At 42.5% G+C, this 23,294-nt stretch overlaps 1 protein-coding gene across 1 annotated transcript in view; it reads right to left on the reverse strand.

Moving 5' to 3' along the window:
• Window positions 1–1,092: 1,092 nt before the first annotated feature.
• The window catches only part of immp2l (inner mitochondrial membrane peptidase subunit 2), a 503,188-nt gene continuing 480,986 nt past the window's right edge, over window positions 1,093–23,294 (reverse strand). The window contains exon 6 of the mRNA XM_084335406.1: window positions 1,093–4,270. Coding sequence (XP_084191532.1) covers window positions 4,136–4,270 — 135 coding nt within the window. The 3' untranslated portion in view covers window positions 1,093–4,135. The remainder of the gene's footprint in view (window positions 4,271–23,294) is intronic.

Raw genomic sequence — 23,294 nt, forward strand, 5'->3', positions numbered from 1 at the left:
TTTTGTTTTGAACTTCACTGACACTTTTGCCAAGACCACTGTTTTTAATTTTGACTGTCTTGTTTTGTTTTTATGCCCTGTAAGGTGACCTTGGGTGTTTTGAAAGGCACCTCCAAATCAATTCTATTATTATTATTATTATTATTATTAGATTATATTATAAGATATTTAACTGTTTTATGGAGATGTCATTGCCATCACATGGTCATAGAATTCGAGGGTAAAACGTTAAACAAAAGAAAAAAGAAAAAAAAGAAAAGAAAACACATTAGGCCTACACAGCGACAATAAAAAATATAGCTGCAAGTGGCGGTTCCAGAGTTCAAGCCAACACCAACCATTTGTCTCTCTCTCTCTCTCTCTCTCTCTCTCTCTCCTCTTCTCTGAGTGTGCTATTGATCCCAGGGGTGGTAGGGAGGGATAAGGGGTGGGTATAGCGGGGCATCGTCCATGTGTCTTCACTGTACATTTGTCTCCGATCAATCTGTACATGTATGTTTGTTAGAATAATTGGGTGTCTACATTTATGTCTTCAATTAGTCTGTACATGTATGTTTGTTTGAATAATTGGGTGTCTACATTTATGTCTTCAATTAGTCTGTACATGTATGTTTGTTTGAATAATTGAGTGTCTCCAATTTGTATGTACTGTATATATGTTTATTCAAGTAATTTTTATTTTACTGTACATGTATGTTTGTTCAAATAATTGAAAAATCCTATAAATAAAGGTGTCAAAAAATAAATATCCAGAGTTTGGACAAACTGTCTGTGATTTATGGCCACATTTGCACCAGGCCCATGCACGTGTAATTGGTGGCGTGCCCTATTGGGTGATTTCTGAACAGTTTTACATACATGGTTCAACAGTGTTATGAAACATATCCTGCTAGTTTTATAATGATTGAACAAACAATTTTTGATTTAGTGTGATTTGTGTTATGTCATGCCCATATATTGCATTTGTAGAGCCCCCTAGTGGTCGATATGAATGAATCTTTCAGGGTATGTCAGGTGTTTATGATATGATATTTTCATTTATAATGCGCCCCCCCCCAGCCAATTTTTACATCAGTCCGGGGCGCAGCCCAGGGAAAAAAGAATACAAATAAATACAGGACAATGGAGACAGGGAACCAGGCAGACGGATAGACAGAGAACATAAGAACACGTCAGACACACAACACAACAGCAAAGTAACTCAATGATCATCTAGAGCGAAAAGGTGGGTTTTAAGCAAGGCCTTTATGTGGACATATCCTGCTAGTTTTGTGATGGTTGCTGACTTTGGTCTATTTATGTGTTGAGCCATGCCCGTTTGAAGTTCATTGGGCAATATTTTGAGAACTAAAAAAGATATAAACAAGCCTTATGCAATTTTTTTATTTTGATAAGCTTGGTCCAATAATGATTCACAGAAGAAAATGTGTTAAATTGTGTTAATTGGTTCCTGAGGCATATATGTAGAGTAAGGATACAGTAGATCGATGTCTGTAGCAAGTCTTGTGTAAATCAGACTCATAACATACTGTAGAAGTTATGACTTTAATTATTTCATGTTTTTTAACCTTTAATCATAGCTTAAAATATAGTCATACAATGGCTATGGCCATATTTCTCAAACAAAATAGTCAAACCTAAAAAGAAAATTGAAGTTGTGTTTTATAGATAAGAGCCTTGAACATAACCTTCCTTTACCACACAACCACATATCACAAGATGATTGTTGGAGAATGAATTCATCATGAGTGCATATTAGACCACAGTGCTCTTTGTGTTTGCTCATTGGTAGGCTGAGTACACCTGCGCTCCACTTCAATGTGCAAAGGTCCCATAACACAGCTGAAACCAGGACAATTCCCCACCGTAGACTAAAAACACACCTCTTAAAACAATATCTGAAATAATATCAGAACTAACCTTCTTAGTCTTTCTACTATTATGTACTCTAATACTATGCTACTATTCTTATACTACTACCTATCCTGCTTCTTATTTTCGTGTCCATATACGAAGCTATTCAGCTTACTAACTGTACTAATAACAGTGCTTGGTACATTGCTGTCCCTTGATGTTGCAGAGTGCTAGGTCCTTTGCTGTGCAGGGTCCACCTAACAGAGGACATCGAAGGAGGTGCTCCATGGTCTGGGGTTCTGTGCCACAGTCGCATGTGGTTGGGTCACTAAGATAACCCCATCAGCTTAGGGCTTCCCTGGAACGGCCAACACCTGAGTGGAGTTGGTCAGGCACTTCCATTTTGCCCAGTTGTTATCTCCTGGTGGGAGGGTTTCGGCAGGGGGGATGAGCATAGTCGAGCTGTGTGGGTGGTTGGACAGCTTTTCCTTCCACATTTTAAGGTGGGTTTCAGATGGTGTTGACTCCAGGGGAGCAGTGCTGGTCAGGAAACGTCTCTGTTATTTTAGTCGACTAGGGGCAGGTACCTATCTTGCTAATATGTCTACTCTAAACTACTATGCACTCAGAGTACAACACTCCAGCTCGATACTATTTGACGAATAAGACAACTAACCCTTTTTAGGCCCTCCCATAGTCGAGCAGACTGTACGCGGACTGGACACAGCGGAGGTCCACTAGACTCTTTGAGCTTTCATAGTCGAGCGGACCTCCGCGGACCAATTTCCTACATGTCACGCGCCAGTTTACACAATTGTCCCCACGTTGTTCAACTTCTGTCATGTCGTTGTCATCCGATGTCAAAATAAAGAGTATGTTATCTCCGTTTCCAATATTTCGAAATAAAACTGGCAATTTTACACACTTCATTTAGAAAAGCCATTCAAACATCTCTCTTGGCACGGAGCGAGTGGTCAGAGTAAAATGCAGATCGGCGTCACATTAAATGCAGTTCGATGTCAACCAAAACGCAGAGCAGCGTTTTGTGTGACACCAAGTCAGCGGCGCGGACGTCCGCGCGTCAGAAAATAGGAGCTTCGCACTTCCACTCTGCTGTGGGTCTGCTGTCCGCTGAGATCAAAGCTCAAAGAGTCCGCGCGGACCTCCGCGGAGTCTGCTCTGTGTACAGTCTGCTCGACTATGGGAGGGGCCGGGCCTTTAGCTGCCAGAGATGTATCCCTCTTGCTGATGTTGTTCACAATCTGTAAATCGCTTTCACAAGCAACTCAAACACAGGGGCAACAATGGATCAGGAGGTAGAGCGGTCACCTGGTAGGCGGAAGGTTCCCGGTTCAATTCCCGCTCCTCCCGGGCAGCGTGACGATGCATCCTTGAGCAAGACACTTAACCCCTAACTGCTCCCGATGAGCAGGTTGGCTCCTTGCATGGTTGCCTCCGCCATTCGTGTGTGAATGTGTGCGTGAATGGGTGAATGTGAGGAACAAAATTGTAAAGCACTTTGGATAAAAGCGCTATATAAATGCACCATTTACCATTCAAACACAAGATAGATAAAAATATCTCTTTTTACTAATACAGGCATTATAATTTTTTTGTTTTGTTTACATTACACTTGAAAGTAATCTAATTCACAATGTTATACTCAATTGCACTTTGAATGTTGAGTTTGTAACAAGCAGGACATACATGTGTAAAGTCTAAATAAAGGCTTTGGCTCAGAGAAGCCTCATCTACTATAGGATCATTAAAGGGATAGTTGAGATTTCTGGAACCCTGGCTCCATTTGTTACTTGTCAACGATGATGTTGATTTGGTTAAAGAGTCCTTTCTCAGCACAATCTATGCTGTTCCTCATACTAGCTCTGGATAGTTGGCCACAAACCAATGGGGTCACGCTACTGTCTGTACAAGCTGACTGAAGCTCACTGAAACTTACTCTGTGTGCACTGTGGAGTACATTTCAGTGATCCTTAGTCGGTATGAGGAACAGCTGATGGATTGTGCTGAGAAAGGACTCTACTAATCAACATCATTGCTGATAAATAGCAAATGGGGCTAAGGTCCCAAAAACAATCCCTTTAAGTATTAAGCATACGGTGACAAAAAAACAATAAAAGTCATAGCTGTACACTACTTTTTACACACATAGTTTGCATGTGGGGATTTTACACAATATAGTTTTACACACACACGTGTGTGTATGTGTGTGTGTATGTGTGTGTGTGTGTATGTGAACACAAGTCCAAATGAGGACTCTCCCTCAGTCTTCATCTTCCTCTATGCTCCAGCTGAGTAGAGGTGCCCGGTCAGGGGGGAGGGACGGCTTGATCTTCTGCCACCGATTGGGCGGCCAGATGATGTGGGAGGCCCTGCCGTGGATCAATCCCACGGACACCTGGTGAGAGGGGGAAAAACATGTCAATCAGAACCATAAAAAACCATCTATGGGATTCATGAAGAAAAAAACTAAAGAAAGACTGCATGCAGCATGACGTCTCCAAACTGTGAGAAACGCTCCTTGCAGAGATGTACACAAAGCCTCATTTACATTTTATTCCATTCCATCTGGTATTTATAAGCCTTCCTCAACGTTATACTATAAGCCTTCCTCAGCGGTATACTATATCTATATATGAACAAAATATCTGGTTGTTCATTGTGTTCCTAAAAAATGTTTCCATGTCAATTAGGCCCGTTTGCCTGAGGACTAACGAAACAAACATGTCAAATGCTATTAATGACTTCTGTTATCTGACGGAATGCAGTTCCAGTATTTACAAATGAGCCACTGAACAATTATTCTGCTTGTCTCAAACGTAACCTTTTGAAAAAGTGTTTGGCTCCCTGCCCCCGAGGCTTATAGAAAGCCCCAGAGATGGAGGCATTTTGTTTGAATCCCATGTTGACACATTGCCTGAGGGGGGAATGGAATACGACAGCTTAGGCCTCCAGTCACGTTTGATTGTGGCAGGTATTGAAGGAATAAATTAATAGATTAATATGACGGCACTCGCAAAAAATATAATAGATGGACAGATTAATATTCCTCCGCTCGTGGAAATAAGCGGACATGGGAATAGGGGGATGGGAGAATTGCTCTTAGCTGATAAGCATGGGGGAATATTGTCCACCAACTGGGGGAATTAATTCAAATTGAAACCAAACGTCATATTCTCTCATGGAGCTCGTGATGGAAGATTTCCGTGTGAATTCTGACAACGTAGCCGAGGGATGTTTTCAAGTTTCTGTCACATTTGTTTTATATATTTGTCACATATAAAATACATGTACTTTACGGTGAAATAACTTGGTTCTGTATGAGCCCCTGAGAGTGTGCTTCATACAGTAAAAAAATAAGTAAAAAGTTAGTAAAGGAGGAATATACAATATACAATACAATATACAATCTAAGGTACAACCTAAGTACAATGAGTAAAAAAAGTAAAAATGCAGACAATGAGGTACAAATGTGGATGTGGTGTGCATTTAACATTTCTGAGCTCTGCTTCCATGAGATCCAATTCTGGGCGTCTGCTTTTGCCCCTACGAGATGTATTTCCTCATTGGATCATCTCTCCTGCAGCACATGAGATAGGGGCTTTAGAGCACCAGGCTTGGCCTGGCTATAAGGGGATCAGGCTGCAATTTCCCTTCCAGCTATCGGATACTCATTCCACCAAGGAGATCCATAGAGAGGGAGGTGATCAAAAGTACATGCACACACATCTAGAGATACACCCACGCGCGCACGCACATGGGCACACACACACACAAACATACAAGGAGTCATGCTCATACGCTCACACACATGCACGTGTGTGCTTGTGTCACACATCCCCACGTTCATGTGCGTGCACAGCACACACGCACGCACGCACGCACACACACACACACACACACACACACACACACACACACACACACACACACACACACACACACACACACACACACACACACACACACACACACACACACACACACACACACACACACACACACACACACACACACACACACACACACACACACACACACACACACACACACACATATACGCGCATGGAAACAAACACACACATGAACGCATGCACACACATTCTCCACCCACACACCTCTTTGTGGCTGCAGGAGAGGGATTAGCCTCTGGGGAGGGCTGTAATGCCACCAGGGGGGCCAAAGCACTTCTCAAACCCCTCGGTTGTGACCTTGGCAAGCAGGTGGAACACCCCATGCCGATCGCTGGTCCACCCGCAGTAAGACCCGGCGCTGGGTGTCGGCTCCCACAATTCAAGTATGCCCGTGTTCAATCAAGCACATAAACAATGGCCTATGGAAGAGGATGTATTACACAGGAAGCCAACTCAGAGTGGAGGTGCCCCCTGAGCAATAGCACACAGCAGTGACCCACAGCGCTAAACTACGGGGGTAAACTGTAGGGTCCGCTAAGCCCATGGCTCATAACACTGACACCGAAGCACCGGGAGCAGCAGCCAGTTTGCTTCCGCCGCTCCTGTTAACAGATGTGACCGCTCACACCAGGCGCGCTGCGACTCACAATCTGCAGCGATGGTTTTCCTGATTTGTGTCTGGTCTATTTTCTTCTACAGAGAGAAGCTTTTTGGATACATAGGCCTACCCTGCAATCTGAATGCCTAGAGGCTTGAATGAAGAATTGTTGTTGGGGTGTGAATGCTTATGAGCACATGGAGCCATTTTAAATAAGGGGCCCCCTTTTCTAGTGCGTTTTGACTAGTGAGCTCAGCTTCTTCCCCCAGGCCATCAGAGTCTTGAACAATGAGTACCACAGAACACTGAACTATCCACACATAAGCACACATGAGCACACACACGACACGCACGCTGTGCACGCTCACACACTAGCAGCCACTTTAACACTTTAACATGAGCGGGCACACACTCATGCCGCACACACCCACACTTATTGCCAAAGGGAAAGGCCACTTTAAATTAGTATTAGCAACAGTAACAGTGTATTGCACTACCAAAGCTACCTAGCATGTCCTATATGCTCTGTAAATAACTATGTACAAATACCGAGATGTCACACCATGTTACCTGTTACCTGTTATTGCACAATGTTTTTTGTATTGGATTCTATTATATGTTGTACCACTGTATTGCACATTGTTGCGGGCAAGACCACCCGCATTTCATTGTATACTCGTATGCCGTGACAAATAAAACTCTTGACTTGACTTGACTTGATACCGTAGCATGTGGGTCTGTATGTAATTTGGATACAGTATACTTATTTTTGATGGCTTCTTGCCAGTGTATTTGAGGTTTTGGGTATTTGCACATTTCATTTACCACTTTAACATGCAATTTATTTTACTTTTGTGGTCGTTGATCTTATTTCTATAGGTATTCTTCTATAAAACCATTACATTTATTTTTCTATAGAGTTGTCTATTCAGACATTTTCCTATATCCTATTCCTATAAATGTTTCTATTGTTCTATTGCTATGCAAATTTCTGTGAGGTATTTCTAATGAGATTAGGTCATTATTCCTATATTTCTCTTAAACTGTGTCATTTGTCTAGATGGTTCTGTTACGGTCTGGGGTGGTGGTGGTAGGACCCAATAGCAGACAGGACAAGGTGGATAGCGATTCAAAGGAGCTTTAATTTTAAACAGATATGAACACGAACGGGGGAACACGGGAATGGTTACCACAGGGAAAGATACTATACGACAACCATGGACACGAGGGCAACGACGACAACAACACGAACAATGAACGCACACAGGGAACAGGGAAGACAGGACTAATATACACGGCTAATTGACAAAACGAGACACCATGCGGGGTCCTACTAATCACCAGAAAATACCCCAAAGTACCCCAAAGTACCCCAAAATATACCCCAAAATACCATAAAATACCCCAAAATACCCCAAAGTACCCCAGAATACCCCAAAGTACCCCAAAGTACCCCAAAGTATACCCCCCAAAATACCCCAAAGTACCCCAAAATACCCCAAAGTACCTCAAAGTATACCCTAAAATACCACAAAGTATCACGAAATACCCCAAAGAACCTCAAAGTTCCCCAAAGTATACCAATACCTCAATGTACCACAAAATACTGGGTCAGAGGTAGAGCAGGTCAACTAATGATCATTATGGTCAATGGTTTGGTCAGTGGTTTGAATCCCAGCTCCTTCTGTTCACATGCTGAAGTGTCCTTGGGCAAGACACTGAACCCCAAATTGCTCCCAATGAGCAGGCTAGCACCTTGCATGGCATCTGTGAGTGCATGTGTGAATTTGTGAAGGACAGGCAATTATAAAGCTCTTTGTGCAGGTAGGAAAGCGCTACATATTAGGGATGGGCATTTTAAAGAAAAATCCAGATCGATTGATCGCATGCTATACTTGATTGATCGTGTATTACTCGAAAAGTAATTTTTTTTTACTTAAAAAATATATATATATATATTTTTTTTTATTATTTATTTTATTATAATTTTTTAACTTATTTTTGTTCATTCACGTATATATGTTTAAGGAAACCAACAAACAGTTACAATCTTACACATACATGTGAAAAGATAAGTACAAAAAATATATATTTCTTTTCATAAAAAATTTATAATTTCGATTTTTTTTATAAAAAGAAATTCTCATAGCTACGAGTAATCGATTACTCACGCCCATCCCTACTACATATACTGTATATATGTGCAGTCCATTTCCCATTCCCAAAGTACCACATATTTTCAAAACAAATGTTTATTTTAATATATTATAATCTCCAAATGTAATAACATCTGTATTGAACACTGAACAAACAGTATACATTTTTTTTTATCAAATCTTTTTCATTTTCAATTTTCAATTTTCAAAGTACTTTGAGGTACTTTGGGGTATTTTGTGGTACTTTTTGGGTATTTTGGGGTATTTGGGGGTATTTTGGGGTATACTTTGGGGTATTTTGGGGTATACTTTGGGGTATTTTGGGGTACTTTAGGGTATTTTCTGGTACTTTGTGGTGATTAGTAGGACCCCACATGCAGGCTGATTACAACGAGAGACACCTAGGATGGGAAAACAGACTGACAGACTAGAGTACACAGATAAACACAATACAAGAGACTAGAGAAAACAGATAACACCATAAGACAAGACTAGACACTAGACAGTAACTAAAATACAAGAAGATTAACACACTAGAAACACAGTAACACTAAACAAGTACAAGAAGAACAAACCTAGACAGGGGAACACAAAGGGCAAGAGGCACAGAGGAACACAGAGGAACATAGATATTCTAAATAAACACAAGTGCACGAGGAGGGTCAATTCAAGTGAGGGTAGTCCAAGAGGAGGTGAAGGGAATTGTCCAAGAACAGGTGGGGGGAATTGTCCGTGCATGGGTGGGGGGAAGTTAGGTGGAAGGATAAGTCCATGAACAGGAGGGGGGAAGTGGGCAGGACCAGGTAGAACATAACAGGTACAGCTTTATATGTGTTTATCTATTAAGGTTAGTAGAACATGGTCCATTCATTGTACATATCTAATGGTGTGTCGATAAGGAAGTGATTAACCTGCTTCTATTTAAGAGGCTCTTCCACTGTGGTCCAGTATGACGCTGAGGAAGGCTTATAGTATAATGCTGAGGAAGGCTTATAGTATAACGTTGAGGAAGGCTTATAGTATAACGTTGAGGAAGGCTTATAGTATAACGCTGAGGAAGGCTTATAGCTCTGCCCGTTCTAGATACATGTACTTAAAGAACCTGTTAAGCTGTAGCCCTATTTTCAGAAATTTCGCCTAAAGGTACATGCCTAAGTAAATGGAAGATTGTTCCACTTCTACAAGGTCAATTAGCATGTTCTTGGTATCTAGGAACATCTAGGGACCTGGAGGTATGTATTCCCAGTGTCAGAAATATTGTGTCTGTTACTAGGCTTGAGTAAATTGTAATGAAAAAAAGGAGAATATAAATGATATTCTTTTGCATCTGTGCCGGTGAATTGTACAATTGTAACAAAGAGATTTCGCTCCATGAGCTCATTCACCACCTTATTGAGATCAAGTGTACAAATGTAAGCAAATTAATAAAGGGAAGATGATTAAATAGAAGGATTTGTAGATACAGTAATAAATGATAATCGATTTTAATTATAAATTCATATTTGACCTTGAACTTGACCTTGACCTTATTACGGCCAAATCATACATCTATGGATAGGGAAAAGGCTCCTCTTTCCAATGGCAGGGTTAAATCGGGATTTAGTCATTTCCTCACGGTTTTATGATAAAGATATAATTAGCATTTTTTTGATAAATTCTTATTTTCGGTAAATCTTACAAAACATTGTTAAAAATTAAAATATACACTTTGACTGCTGTTTTGATAGGGTTATGGTCTTTACTCCAAAAAATATATATAAATAAATAAACTCTTAACATCCAAGGGCCCACATGTGGGCCCTCGTGAGGACGATTTGCGCCGCGCCACTTTGCCGACCTCTAGCGGCTCGGGTGTGCATTCCTTTTAATACAATATATAGATTGCCCTTTCAGGTGACAAAATCCGTTCAGCGGTTCTCGAGTTACATGCCGATATGTGAGGCGTGCGCCAAAGTACACATTACCACCCCCGACCTCCGGGGGCTCTAGCTCCGTCAATCATTTGGCGATCTCGAGAATCTTTGGACAGGGTTGTAGCAAATGAGTGTGGCTTTCCAATGATACCCCATGATATGATAATTGGGGATCTAATACGGTCTCTATTGATCGATTTATGATAAAGAAAAGCAGGGTCCCCCAATTGGGGGACCTTACGGCTTAACAGGTTAATTAAAGGACAGTTCCATGAGTGCTGATTATAATGGACTACATTTATATAGTGCTTTTATCCAAAGCACTTTACAACTTATGCCTCACATTCACCCATTCTCTCACACATTCACACACAGACGGCGGAGGCGACCATGCAAGGTGCCAACCTGCTCATCGGGAGCAGTTAGGGGTTAAGTGTCTTGCTCAAGGACACTTCGACACACTGCCCGGGAGGAGCCGGAATTGAACCAGGAACCTTCCGATTACCAGACGACCGCTCTATCTCTGAGCCACTGATCTCTATCTCTGAGCCAAAACATTAAAAACTGGATAAACAAACACATTATTAAGGTTATAATATGTTAATTATATATCAGTGAAGACAGCCGATAGGTAGAATGTGCTTTGTCAATTAAATCAGTTTGTAAATGTTATGTTGTAGGCCTATTTATAAATAAATATATATATATAATATATTATGTTATATATTATTATTCTTTTTATATTTTATATACATATATATAGAGAAAGATGCACACGCACACGCACACACACACACACGCACACACACACAGATAGGGTGAGTGGAGACAGAGAAGGGAGAGGAACAGCACAAGGTGATATACAGAGAGATTTTTTCTGTTGGAGCCGTCACAGTGATCAAGCTATACAGTGTGATCCGTCCTGTGTGATTCAGTGGATTCTAATGCTATGGCTACATTAAGACTTCTATCCTCCACAAAATAGAACATACAGTATCCATGGCATCATTGCGGTATTGTCCAAAACCACCACTTCCATCATTATTAGGTTTTCATGTTCTATTGTTAAGCAATTGCACAGCAGATTTTTGCATAAAGAGTCTTTATCCTCCATCTTGTCCCATCTGGTGTAACCCCATCCTTTGAGCTGGAGGAAGCACTTTAAGTAATACAACTTGGCAGAGGCTTGTCATTACAACAGCCGGACAGATCTTTAGCAATACAATCTTAGCATTCCAACAAATCTTTTGGACTCTTCCTTTTTAACGTAATACACAATTATTGTCTGTTATAAATACAAGATGTAATGAGGGAGATGTGCCTGCCTCGTGCTCAGAGTGGGATCAGATCCTCAAGAAGGCAACCTTGTCATTGAATAGAGCATATAATACCCTATTAGACTATCCAAGATGGACAATAAACAGCAGGATGTATGCTGGCACACATGTGGCAATCAGGACTCATTACTTACTCTGCTATGGGAATGTCTGTTAAAAACAGAGTACAGAAGTAATATCCACAATGTCAGAGTGTTTTATGTGTCTGTCCCATAGCATAGTCCCAGAAACCAGACAATAGTGAGGGAGCAGTGGCGGCTAGTCCATAGAGGGCGATAGGGCGCCGCCCCCCCTGGTGGAGAGAGAAGAAGAAAGAAGAAATAGTGGTTTTGGATTTTAGATTTCGACCCCAAAAAATATAATAATCTTTTTTTAAATAAATAATAATTACTAATTTTAATTATGTTTGTGTTTAAGTATGTGTTTATAACGTGTAATATATCAAATATAAATCATTGTTTGTGCATCCTATTCATCCCCCCTCTCTCTTCTCGGGCGCTAGAAATCATCGCCAGCGTCAGTGTGCAACTCAGCCAATTGAAAAATAACTAAATTAACCTAGCAACAAAATTGTATCCAATCAGCGTCTTCAAATATGATGCCTGTGGGCGCTTTTCTCTAGCGCCTGAAGTAGAGTCATTGTCGAATTGTCTATTCTATTCACTCTATTGGCTGAGCGTGGCACGTCCACGAGGAAAATCCCATATGCTCCGCTCGGCTACTAGTTGTTGTCATAGGTATATGGTTGTTGTACTGTAACTTGTCATCGTCGGAAATTGATAATAATCACAAGATACTGTATATTCAGACAGTGTTGGACTTGGATGGACATGTTTATGGAAAGTTCAAGCCGCGACACAGCTTTTTTTTTAATTAAGTGGATTAACTCATTAACCCGCCAACAATGATTATACTCGTTATTGGGCGCCATCCTTTGAACGCCAGCAACGAGTATACTCGTTATTTGATAGTTTTTCCTTTTTTTCGATTTTAATATTCTATTCAATGTCACGAACCTGTATGTTGCCGTTAAAAGGCATACTGGGGGTGCAGTACCGGCCAGATCCTGTACCGGCCAGATCCTGCCAGGTGGCAGTATCGAGAGTGCAGTAAACCCTGTTCCAGACCGGGTGTTATAGGTTTAACCGCTCCGGGCGCAGTTTTTTAGTACAGGGAAGCCTAGAGATTCACTCGGTCACATTGAAACGGGTCCGGGCCCCTCGATGCATGGGTTGTGCCATATTATGTCGTGGACCAGATGGACATCAGATGGACCAGATGGCGATCAAACAATTGGAATATTCTTTTTGGAATACCCCCGACCTCGGGTAAGATCTGACGTCAATTCCAGCTTGATCCTGCAAGGATTTCGTACCGATCCGGCTGATCAGCGTGTGTGGTGTTCATAATGAATGCCGTTACTGGCAATCAAAGCATCAGAAACGACCCCCCCCCCTTTCATGCATTCATGATGAAACATAATACCTATTATATACAGTTGATTTGGAAATAGTAGCGTGTCCAGGGATGAAACACCAATGCTTTTAGTAGAATTCACGTAGAGCCCTATAACTCAGTTTCCCAGGAATTAGCCCGGATCATTCTGAAACTATACTTATATTCACCACGGGATAATGCGCAAACGTATGCATGAAAACATTTATTCTTTTTTGCATCTTGGACAGAAGATAGTTACTGTCAAATGACCATAGTATTGTATCCATAGCTATAATATAGAATATAGATATAGCTCTACAAACAAGGTGACGCACTCCTATCTTTAAAGCATGGCCTGGCTAGAACAGGATGAGGCTAGTCCCCGGCGGTCAATGCGTTAAGGCTTGTGGACAAGTTGGACAACATCAACAACAAGGCTGTATGCTCGAAGGTAAGGAAGCGAAAAGATATGCTTCAGTATGCTTCAACATTTTAGTTAAACAGAAGCCATCACTTGTTATCTTATAGATAGATAAATGGCTTAACAACTGAGCTAACGTTAGCTATCTGCTCTGTCCGAAATCCGAATTTCATGGATATATCCTTGGGTAAAATAGTTAGTTTATTAATGTTTATTCAAAATAATAATAATAACAAATTAACAATACATTTGTAGTGCACTTTACATTTGGAACCAAATCTCAAAGTGCTAAGGTTTGACATGAATATAACGTCAAAACTGTCTGCTTGCTAATGCTAGCTAACTGGAACTGATTTGCCGACAGGAAAGCAACCAACAATATTGTCCACGCGGAACCCTTATCCCCAACACATAGTTCCGCCCCACCTAGAATAATTTTCACCAGCCACCACTGTGTGGGAGTCACTGTTAACTGTCTCTGGACATCGGGTTGCTTATTGCTGGAGCAATACATGGACTTGCTGAACATGGAATGGGATCATGAAGTGCATTGATTGCTCTTGTCCATTTAGTTTACAATTGTTGAATTTATTTACAGGTTTTGGGGGTCACCCTTCCACCCCCCCCCCCCTCTTTTTAGTTTTGTTGTTGTTGTTATTGCTATTGTACCATCCTCCATCACTTTTTAGCTTGTCAGGTTTGTTGATGAGAAAATAGACCTGGTGCGGCTGAATATTTCATCCATCTATTTGCATATGATTTAAAAAAAAAAATAAGGCTGATGCTAAATATGCGTTTCCCTCGCGAGCAGAAGCACTATGGCAGCATTCTGGAACTTTCCTAAATAAAACACAATAGAGAGAGAGTGAAAGACTGAACAAACGGTTCCACTCTGCTCCGTCACATAAAGAAGAATGGCTGCCAAGGCCTTGTAGACATCAGGCGTAGTGACAAATGGCTCCTGAATACCAAGTCCTGCAGCTCAGAGGAGGCAGGCGGGTGAAGGAGGGAGCTGCTACTGCTGTCGTTCCTACACTACATTCTCATGCCTAGTGGTTGAATCACTGGATCATTTATTGACTTGTACTCAAAATGTCTGACTATGGAAAGAAGAAAACATTCTTGTTCTCAGCCTTTTATGCCCCCCAATCCCCCCCCCCCCCCCCCCCCCCCCTCCACAACACACACACACACACACACACATTTCAACTTGCGAATGTTAGCAAAGGCCGCTCCGTTCAGTCGAAAGATTTGAGACACAGTTTAACGAGCCATTTTGGAACGAGCCAAACTGCTGTAACCGCCGGTGTTTTAACATCACAACACTGTTGTTTCTGGAACCTGCCAAAGCTATAGCAGAGGCGCCCAGGCGAGCTCTCCGCTTAGTCGCAGGCGTTCAGCATACTCCAAGCAACAATAAATACATAATCTGATTTTGGCGAGTGGTATGATGGTGACATCAGTTACGCGTTATGTGACCCGACAGCTCACTCAGCAGCTACATCTCACCCAGCACTTTGTGCTGAACCTGCCCCGACAACCCAGTGAGGGAGAGAAGAGAGAGAGTGAAAGACATAGAGTGAGAGAGCAGTAGAAAGAGAGGGAAAGAGACACACAGAGACAAAGAGAGAGAGAGGAGAGACAAAGAGAGGGTGCAAGAGAGAGACACACATAGAAAGAGAGAGAGAGAGAGAGAGAGAGAGAGAGAGAGAGAGAGAGAGAGAGAGAGAGAGAGAATTCAGGTAAGCGCTCCTCCAGAGACCCGTTTATTCACATGGCATTGAGGAGTGGCAGCAGACTAAAACTTAGTGCAGAACAAACAAGGGTTCCTGCCCAGTTAGGCTGTATGGTGAAGGCTGAGAAGTGGCTAGAAAACAATTCTCGTTCCCACCTTGGCGGACTACACAATTTTCACTCTGGGCTAAAGATCTATTGGTGTAGATTTAGGAATAAAAAGTTCTCCATTTACAATCCTGCCCGTTTTTTGCGCGATCATAATTTTAAAGTCGGGACTAGATTTTTCCTCGCGTTCAGTCACGTATCTTGCGCTCTACCAATAGCAGCTCTCTTTGTTGCGAGGATATGGCCATCGGGTGACAACAAATGACATCCACAGAGTAACGTTACGGACGTAAAATGGACAAAAAACACCTTCTAAAGTTCGCAAAAAGGTTTCTAAACAATGTTATATGCATCTCACGTCCGTTCAGAAAGAATGTGTACAAGATTTTACACAGACACGGTGGGATAGATATAGAAACTAAGGTTATCATATAACCCTAGTTATATGAGTAATAGCGAGCGCTTGCTCAATTGGAACATTCCCTATCACTTATTGTGATCTTGAAAACGTTCTGCCACTATGCACCTACACCTGTCCGGCCACGCCCACATCCACCCATGTATATAAGCGAGGGGTGTGACTCAGGGGCGGGGCTAGGGGGTGGCTACTTGGGCTCAAGCCCCGAATGTTTTCTGAAAAGCCCCGAATCTACTTAATAAAAAGAAAGATTTTTTTTTATTAATATATATATATATTTCTTTTTTGACAATTAATCATTGTTACATGAAAATATGTTTGCACCAGATTTAGCAGAAGCTAATTTCCATCTGTAGTCTATCCAGCTGCTAACTGTATTTGAGTGAGTTAAGTCTTATGGTAGACTCAGACCTAAGCTTTAAATCACAATCAACAAGTTGACAAAAACATAATTCTTCCACCTTAGAAACATAGCTAAAGTACGGCCATTTATAAATCAAAAGGATGCTGAACCAGATCCATGCCTTTATCTCAAGCCGACTCGACTACTGTAATGCACTCCTTACCGGCCTCCCGAGAAAATACGATGATAACTATTTTATTGCAATGCACTATTGCATTATTTTATTCTATTTTGCTAACTATTTTATTGCACTGCACTATTTTACTTTGTACCAGTGATAATCAAACCGTAAACAAAGACGCCTATTAACACTTTCAGCGATAGATGGCGCTGTTTACTGTTACTGTTGAAAGGCCAGCGCCTTTTAACATGGGGATACGTGGCTGTGTTTGCAGGCCTAAAGCTATATTATATATTATAGCTATGGATCTAATAATATAGTCGATTGTCCTTGAGTTTCTTCCGGTCAAGATGCAAAAAAAAAATCATTTTTCCATCCATACATTTCCGTTTTTATACCGTCGTGAATATGAATGTAGCTTCAGGGTGGTCTGGTGTCATTTCCAAAATGCTTCGTAATGGCCGGCAACGTGTATTCTAGTAAACACGTTATCGTTTCTTCCCTGGACTAGCTACTGTTCTCAAATCAAATTTAGATTATCGGTATTATGTATCATCATGGATGCATGAAGGGGGGGGGGGGGGGCGCCCCTCCGTGCTTTGATCGCAACCAACGGAACACGCCACACACACACACACTCCCCGATCAGCATGAAGGAATTTTTGGATCAACGCAATATTGATACCATATAGTCCTTACCTTGACCAGGATCTGTCCCGAAAAGAATATTCCAATTATCTGATCGCCATTCCAAGTACTGATGTCAATCAAGGTGCCAACGTAATCCAGCATTGAACATGAACCCGACCCTCGTCGATGCATGCGTTATAAGTGTTTGGCTTGACCGAGTAGTTAGACCCCGCCCGCAGGCCGCAGCTCGGCCCAGACACCAAGCCACATCGTTTCAAATGGAGTGCAATAGCGGCCGCAAGGTGTTAGGCGGCGGTATTGGACTTTTGAGAACTCAGACCCATCCCCAGTGATAACACAGGCTGCCGGCATGTGAATGGAAATATCGAATAAAAGAAACAACGATGAAAACCCGACTATACTCTGGTTTTCGGGGGTCCTGACGCTCAACGTTCGGCGAGTTAACCCTAGATCACATAGAAAAACTATGTGATTTAATGTTCTATGTCTTACCTTGACTTTGTCTATTTTGCTGCTATCTATTTTATGCTTTATGTCTGCACTTTATGCATTGGTCTTGATCTGCCAATGTACAGTGTATTATTATTATTATTATTATTATTATTATTATTATTATTATTATTATTATTATTATTATTATTATTATTATTATTATTATTATTATTATTATTATATATTAATTATTATTATTGTTTGCTTCGTTAATTAAAGGGTGTGAATTTAAGTGTTCTCTAGTGCCTTTGTCCGCTATAAGTTAAAGGTTGTGGTGTCGAAGTAAAAAAAATCCTATCTGGGCTAAGCCCTGGATCTCCTACAATCCTAAATCCGCCCCTGGTGTGACCGTACTTCCCTAGTCTTGACAGTTAAAACGGAAGACCAATAGGGGTCCTCAGTGAGTGAGAGCAGAGCGCTCGCTATTACTCATATATCTCACGCTCTGCTCTATTGGAACACAAGAGCGGAGCAGAGCGGAGAGCCCGACAAATGCAGCCGCTGAGGTCCCCTACAACCATCAGAACACGGGGGAGGGTCCGGGTTCCCCCCACCCCCCCTAGTGAGGGGCGGGGGGGGAACAGGACACTGACTGTGCGAAAGAGGGGACAGCACCCAGAAACGCACAGGGTGAGCAGCGGGACAGAAGGGTCTGCGACTACCCAACCGCGCGCCCCGCACGCTACCAGGGAACGTACGTGAAAACAAAAGCCTGTGTTACCGCCTCCACACTTCGTGGGGTCGGGGTCGTCCAAAGAACTTCCTGAGGAGGCTCTGAAACACCCTGAGGAGGAGGCTCCGAGGCTCGCTTCCCACCATAATCTCGTGGGATCAGCTTGCACACCGGGGAGACAAACACTCCAAAAAGTAGGTTGATCCCTTAATCTAGGCCGACAGTTAACAAGAGCAGAGCTCGACCTGCGCCCGGAGGACTGCGAACTACGCAGGCACGCCTAGAGGGGCTGACTGTAAAAACAGTACCCCGGCGGCCCACCCATCAAGCGGGGGGGGGGGGGGGGGGGGGTGTTCGACATGCCGTGCACAATGTCATAATCTTGTGGGGCCACAAACCTCACAGAATTGGGGTCAAGGACCCAGACTCCGCCAGTAAACTGACCTCGCCACGAACCCTGATCCCGCCAATCTATTAATCCCGCGGGGTCGGGGTTCAGAGAAAGAGTTCGACACAATTGGCAGATGTCATAAAACATGCGGGGCAGACCCTCGAGGAGCCAGTTGACTCCGCTATCGGCATGCCGGGGAGACAACCATCCCAACAGAAAAGGGTTGCTCCCTTAACCCATAAAAAAAAACGGGAAACACAACTGCGTGTATATCAGGCCACGTGAGCAGATTGGCGCGGGCGAGAAATCCGCTCTTCGCTCTTTAAAGCTTTGTCCGCTCCGCTAATCGCTCATGTTGACCCCGCCCCCAAGTCGCTCACCGCTCACCTTGAATCGAGCGCTCCCCGCTCCCCGCGCCACATCGCTCGGCAGATTTTAAATTTTTTTTTGAAGCATGGTGTAAATTAGCTCAAACTACAACAGTCTACACCCCCTGGGCCCCTTAACAATTGTTTGTATTGAGCCGCATTGTAATTGTACCCATTCTGCAATGTTAAATAACGTTGTTTATCCATTCACTAGCTCTATTAAGCGATGATAGCTAGCCTAGCCACACTGCTATGGTCGCTGCCATTAACGTTAGCATGTAAGCTAACGACAACAACAATGGCGTCAAAAAAAAAAAACTTTTCTAACAGGATGTGAGTGACAAAGCCTGAACAGGATATCACAGGTTCACCCTTCTCATTGGTTGAAAATGGCCTTCATGTTTGTACATCGCCATCTGTTGCTTTGGCATTGTACTACATGTATATTACATCAGTGTTAAACCACTGTGAGTGGCCTGGAGTGGATTGGAGCGGAGGAGAACTCTCGCTCCGGACGTCGCGCCGACCCATTTTAAAACCCACTCCTCGCTCACGTCAAAACCGCCCGCTCTGCTCCCCGCTCCGCTCACGCGCCGCGCCGCTCACATGGCCTGGTGTATATACAGGCTATATAATGCTGTTTAAGGCGTTTCAGGCTTAAAAAAGGGTTAACCCAGGCCAACAGGTAACAAGGGCAAGGAACTACACAGGGGCGCTTAGAGGGGCTGACTGATAATAAGCAGCCCCCCGAAGGCCCCCCCCCCACGGCCGAGCGGGGAGGGATGGGTGACTATGGCCAACAGTGGCTTTCATGAAGAAGGGAAAAAAAGTATTGAAATTGACCCAGTTTTAGCGTTTTTATCAAAACATTTTGTCTGCCCAACACAATCACCACGCACGTGCATATTTTAATCAATGGTTCATAACGTGCGCGTGTAATGTCGTCACAACAGGTGCAGGGCACCAGGGGGCTCACCAGGGGGTGCTGAGAGTCACACAGCTAGTGGCGGGCAGAGAGCCTTGCTACCATAGATATATGCTTGCTACTGTGGTATAATATATTGTCCTCATGTAAATATACTCCCCTCCCCTGTGTCCCCATTACCTGTGCCCCCCCCCCCTCTCTGTGGAATAAGACATTCCCCTCCCCTTTCTCTCCAAACCTGTACCCCCCCCCCCATCTGACCTATCAAATGGGACCACACACCCCCCTTTGTTACCTATATAGATCTCCTCCCGAGATCTATCGAGGTCTTCTTACCTGGGTCTTTTCAGCTGATCACCTGGGGGGAAGCCCTCAGCCATTCTCTCTATGTAATTCTATCTGTTTGGTTAATAAACCCTTGTTATTATCCAAGCCTCGGTTGACTGAGAACATTCTTCATCAGGATATCTACAAATATCCCACAATTGGCGTCTACGAACTTGTGACAGACCTTCTTGCGTCCTACCGGCGTGCTGTATTGTTTCAGCTATACAGAGAAAAGTGAGTATAATATATGGTCGACCAAAAATGTATGGCAAGGAATTAAAACCTTCCCGCTTTTCTCTGTGCCAGGTGAATATTACAGAATGTAGACTCCTTTACATAAGCCTACTGCGAGGGGCAAGTGGACTGGCTTGAGTTAGACGCGTGCTTAAAGAATTCAATGTCCAGAGAGCTCTTATCATTTTCGATATGCCAATCCTTTTATTGACTTATCAACCAAAATATATATACAAAAACTCTTTTTACTAATAACACTGACCGCCGACCTATACGGCACATCTCGAACACGGTCAAAAACTGTATGGCTATTCCCCTTGCGCACCTGGGGCTCGTCACCCACTGATCAGTATATATGGGTAACCACCCCCTGTGGTGGTTGCCATGGTGACTGATAATGCCAAACCTCTGCACCGTGAGTTAAAATAAAACTAAATAAACAGAAGGGCATTTTGGCTCCAACACAGAATGTTGTCAAATATTGAGATCATGGCTGAGTAAGAATAATGTGCATTAATATATCTGATCTGTATTGAGAATCGTTACCAGGGCGCGCGTGCACCTGGGTCCTTATCAGGCGGTTCTGAGAGGATGGGTTATATGTGCTATTCCCAAAAGTTTAGGCACAAAGGTTGAAGTGCTATTCCAGGTCGAGTCGGAGTCGACCAAAAGCTAAGGCACACAGTAAGGTTGTCGGATTGCTAACCCAAGTCTAATTCAGACTAAAAATATAGGCAACAAAAGAAGATACGTGAGCTTATTATGATGTGATATCCTTGAAAACGCTACTCTGTTAAAAACGTTCTGTGATTCCTTTGCAAAGAGGCGGGAAGTTAGGACCGAGAAGCTGATGGAATCATAATTAGAAATTACCAGAGTAGCGTCATAATATTCATTGTTTCAACCTCAAACTAAGCCCACAATCTCTTCCATTCCTGAAAACGATGTATTTTGGATTAAATTAACCAATTGATCAATACAGATAGCGGGAAGATGATCACGCGATGTCCTAGTAGTACATGATTACGCGATGCCCCGGGAGTACGTGAATGTACATTAAACGGGACATCAGTCGCGGAAAGTACATTAAACAGGACATTAGTCGCGAGTTCAAGAGACCGAGAGTATGATTAAAAGGTATATATAATCTAATATATCGCTGGTAAATTTCGAAGTCAGGTTCGGTCGTTATGACTTTAATAACGATGTATAGTTATGTCAAGGGATAAATGCCTTGTCGCAGCAGATGCTGGTCGACTAAACGAACACAGCGATCCAATACAGTCAGATATACACACACGTTAACTTATATGTATTAATGTTTGTTTGTCTGTTTAAAGTCTCGTTTGTATGTGTACAGTATAGAACCCGCCGCTGTGCTGTATTGAGTAAAGAAACCGACGGATAGCGCGACGAGCATTGAGAGACGAGTACCGTTATATAGAGAATAACATTGAAGTGCAATTCACGCGACAAACTAGGATAGTAATTTCCGGAACCAACAAAACCGGCCCACGGGAACGACCATTTGGGAAGTATAGTTTTATCGTTTCAGTTTATTTACGTTTTCACATATGCACAGGCGCGTTCATTCGGTAACAAAACGCTGGGTTTAGGTAAATTCCAGGCTATTGAGAGCTCGCGGAACTAGTATGCAGGATTGCAAAGCGTTATTTCCGAGGCAAATGACAACGCGTGAACGTCGCATGGGCTGATGACGTCATACAAAAGTGCGATATGAAACTATCATTGGGCGAACGGTAAGGTTTAATATGCCCGAGGCCGAAGGTATATGAAGTCCACGTATAATATACGACGTCAACACAACAGCTTTCCACGGTGAGTATGAAAATCATAAAATATAGATGCTTTGATTGATTAATTGAAAACTTTTTTAACAGATTGCAGAATGGGTACAATACAGTACTGCTACATCTACACACAATTGTTAAGGGGATGCAGACCAGAGAAAGACTTTCATCTTGTTTACATCAGGGTCCCCCATTTTCAATTCATCAGGACATATTATGACATACATGACATACAGATAGTCAGTACTGCTACATCTATACATTTATGACATACCAGAATTGCAAATTCAGTAAGGTTAGCTGATACAAAAGGAGTCAAGAAAAGAGAGTATATACATTAGAACGTAGAAACTGTACATACACATCTATCATCTCAGTTACAGTAAATTACAACTATCTCAGATCACTTGAATGTTTATGTTGCTTTAATTTACACATTATAAGTCACATAAAGCTAGTTTTAAATAGGATTCTAATCAACACAACCCAGACAGTCAAAGCGTCACTAACATATTTTTGTGTTTACAGGAAGCAAGCAGACAATCAGGAGAGGCAGACGGATTTAACTCTAAATTGAATTACAAAGCAGTGTTTAAAACACTCACTCAAACCAGCTGAGGACGATGTGGAGTTGAAAGACAATGCAAATAGCCAGTCTGACCACACCTATAGAGACTCAACTTAGTATCTCCACTTAGTATAGTAGGAAGTATCGCTTTAGATGCAGATTTTCTCTTTGTTACCACGAGACTCAACCGAAGATCGTGTGGAGCTGAGAGACAATCGATTGACCATTTGGAACAAATCTGCATCCAAACACCCACATGTAAATTTATTTTACAGGAACGCCAACGATAACAGACGATATTCAGAGTGGGCACTTGGGAGACAAAGCAATGCAAATGCCTGCACTCGTGACCACAGACTTGGTGGACTCACCTGGCGGTGGATGGCAACAGAAAACCACTTAGTTAACATGAATCAGACACT

This window comes from Notolepis coatsorum (genome assembly GCF_963971535.1).
Source record: "Notolepis coatsorum genome assembly, chromosome: 18".
NCBI classification, from domain to species: domain Eukaryota; kingdom Metazoa; phylum Chordata; class Actinopteri; order Aulopiformes; family Paralepididae; genus Notolepis; species Notolepis coatsorum.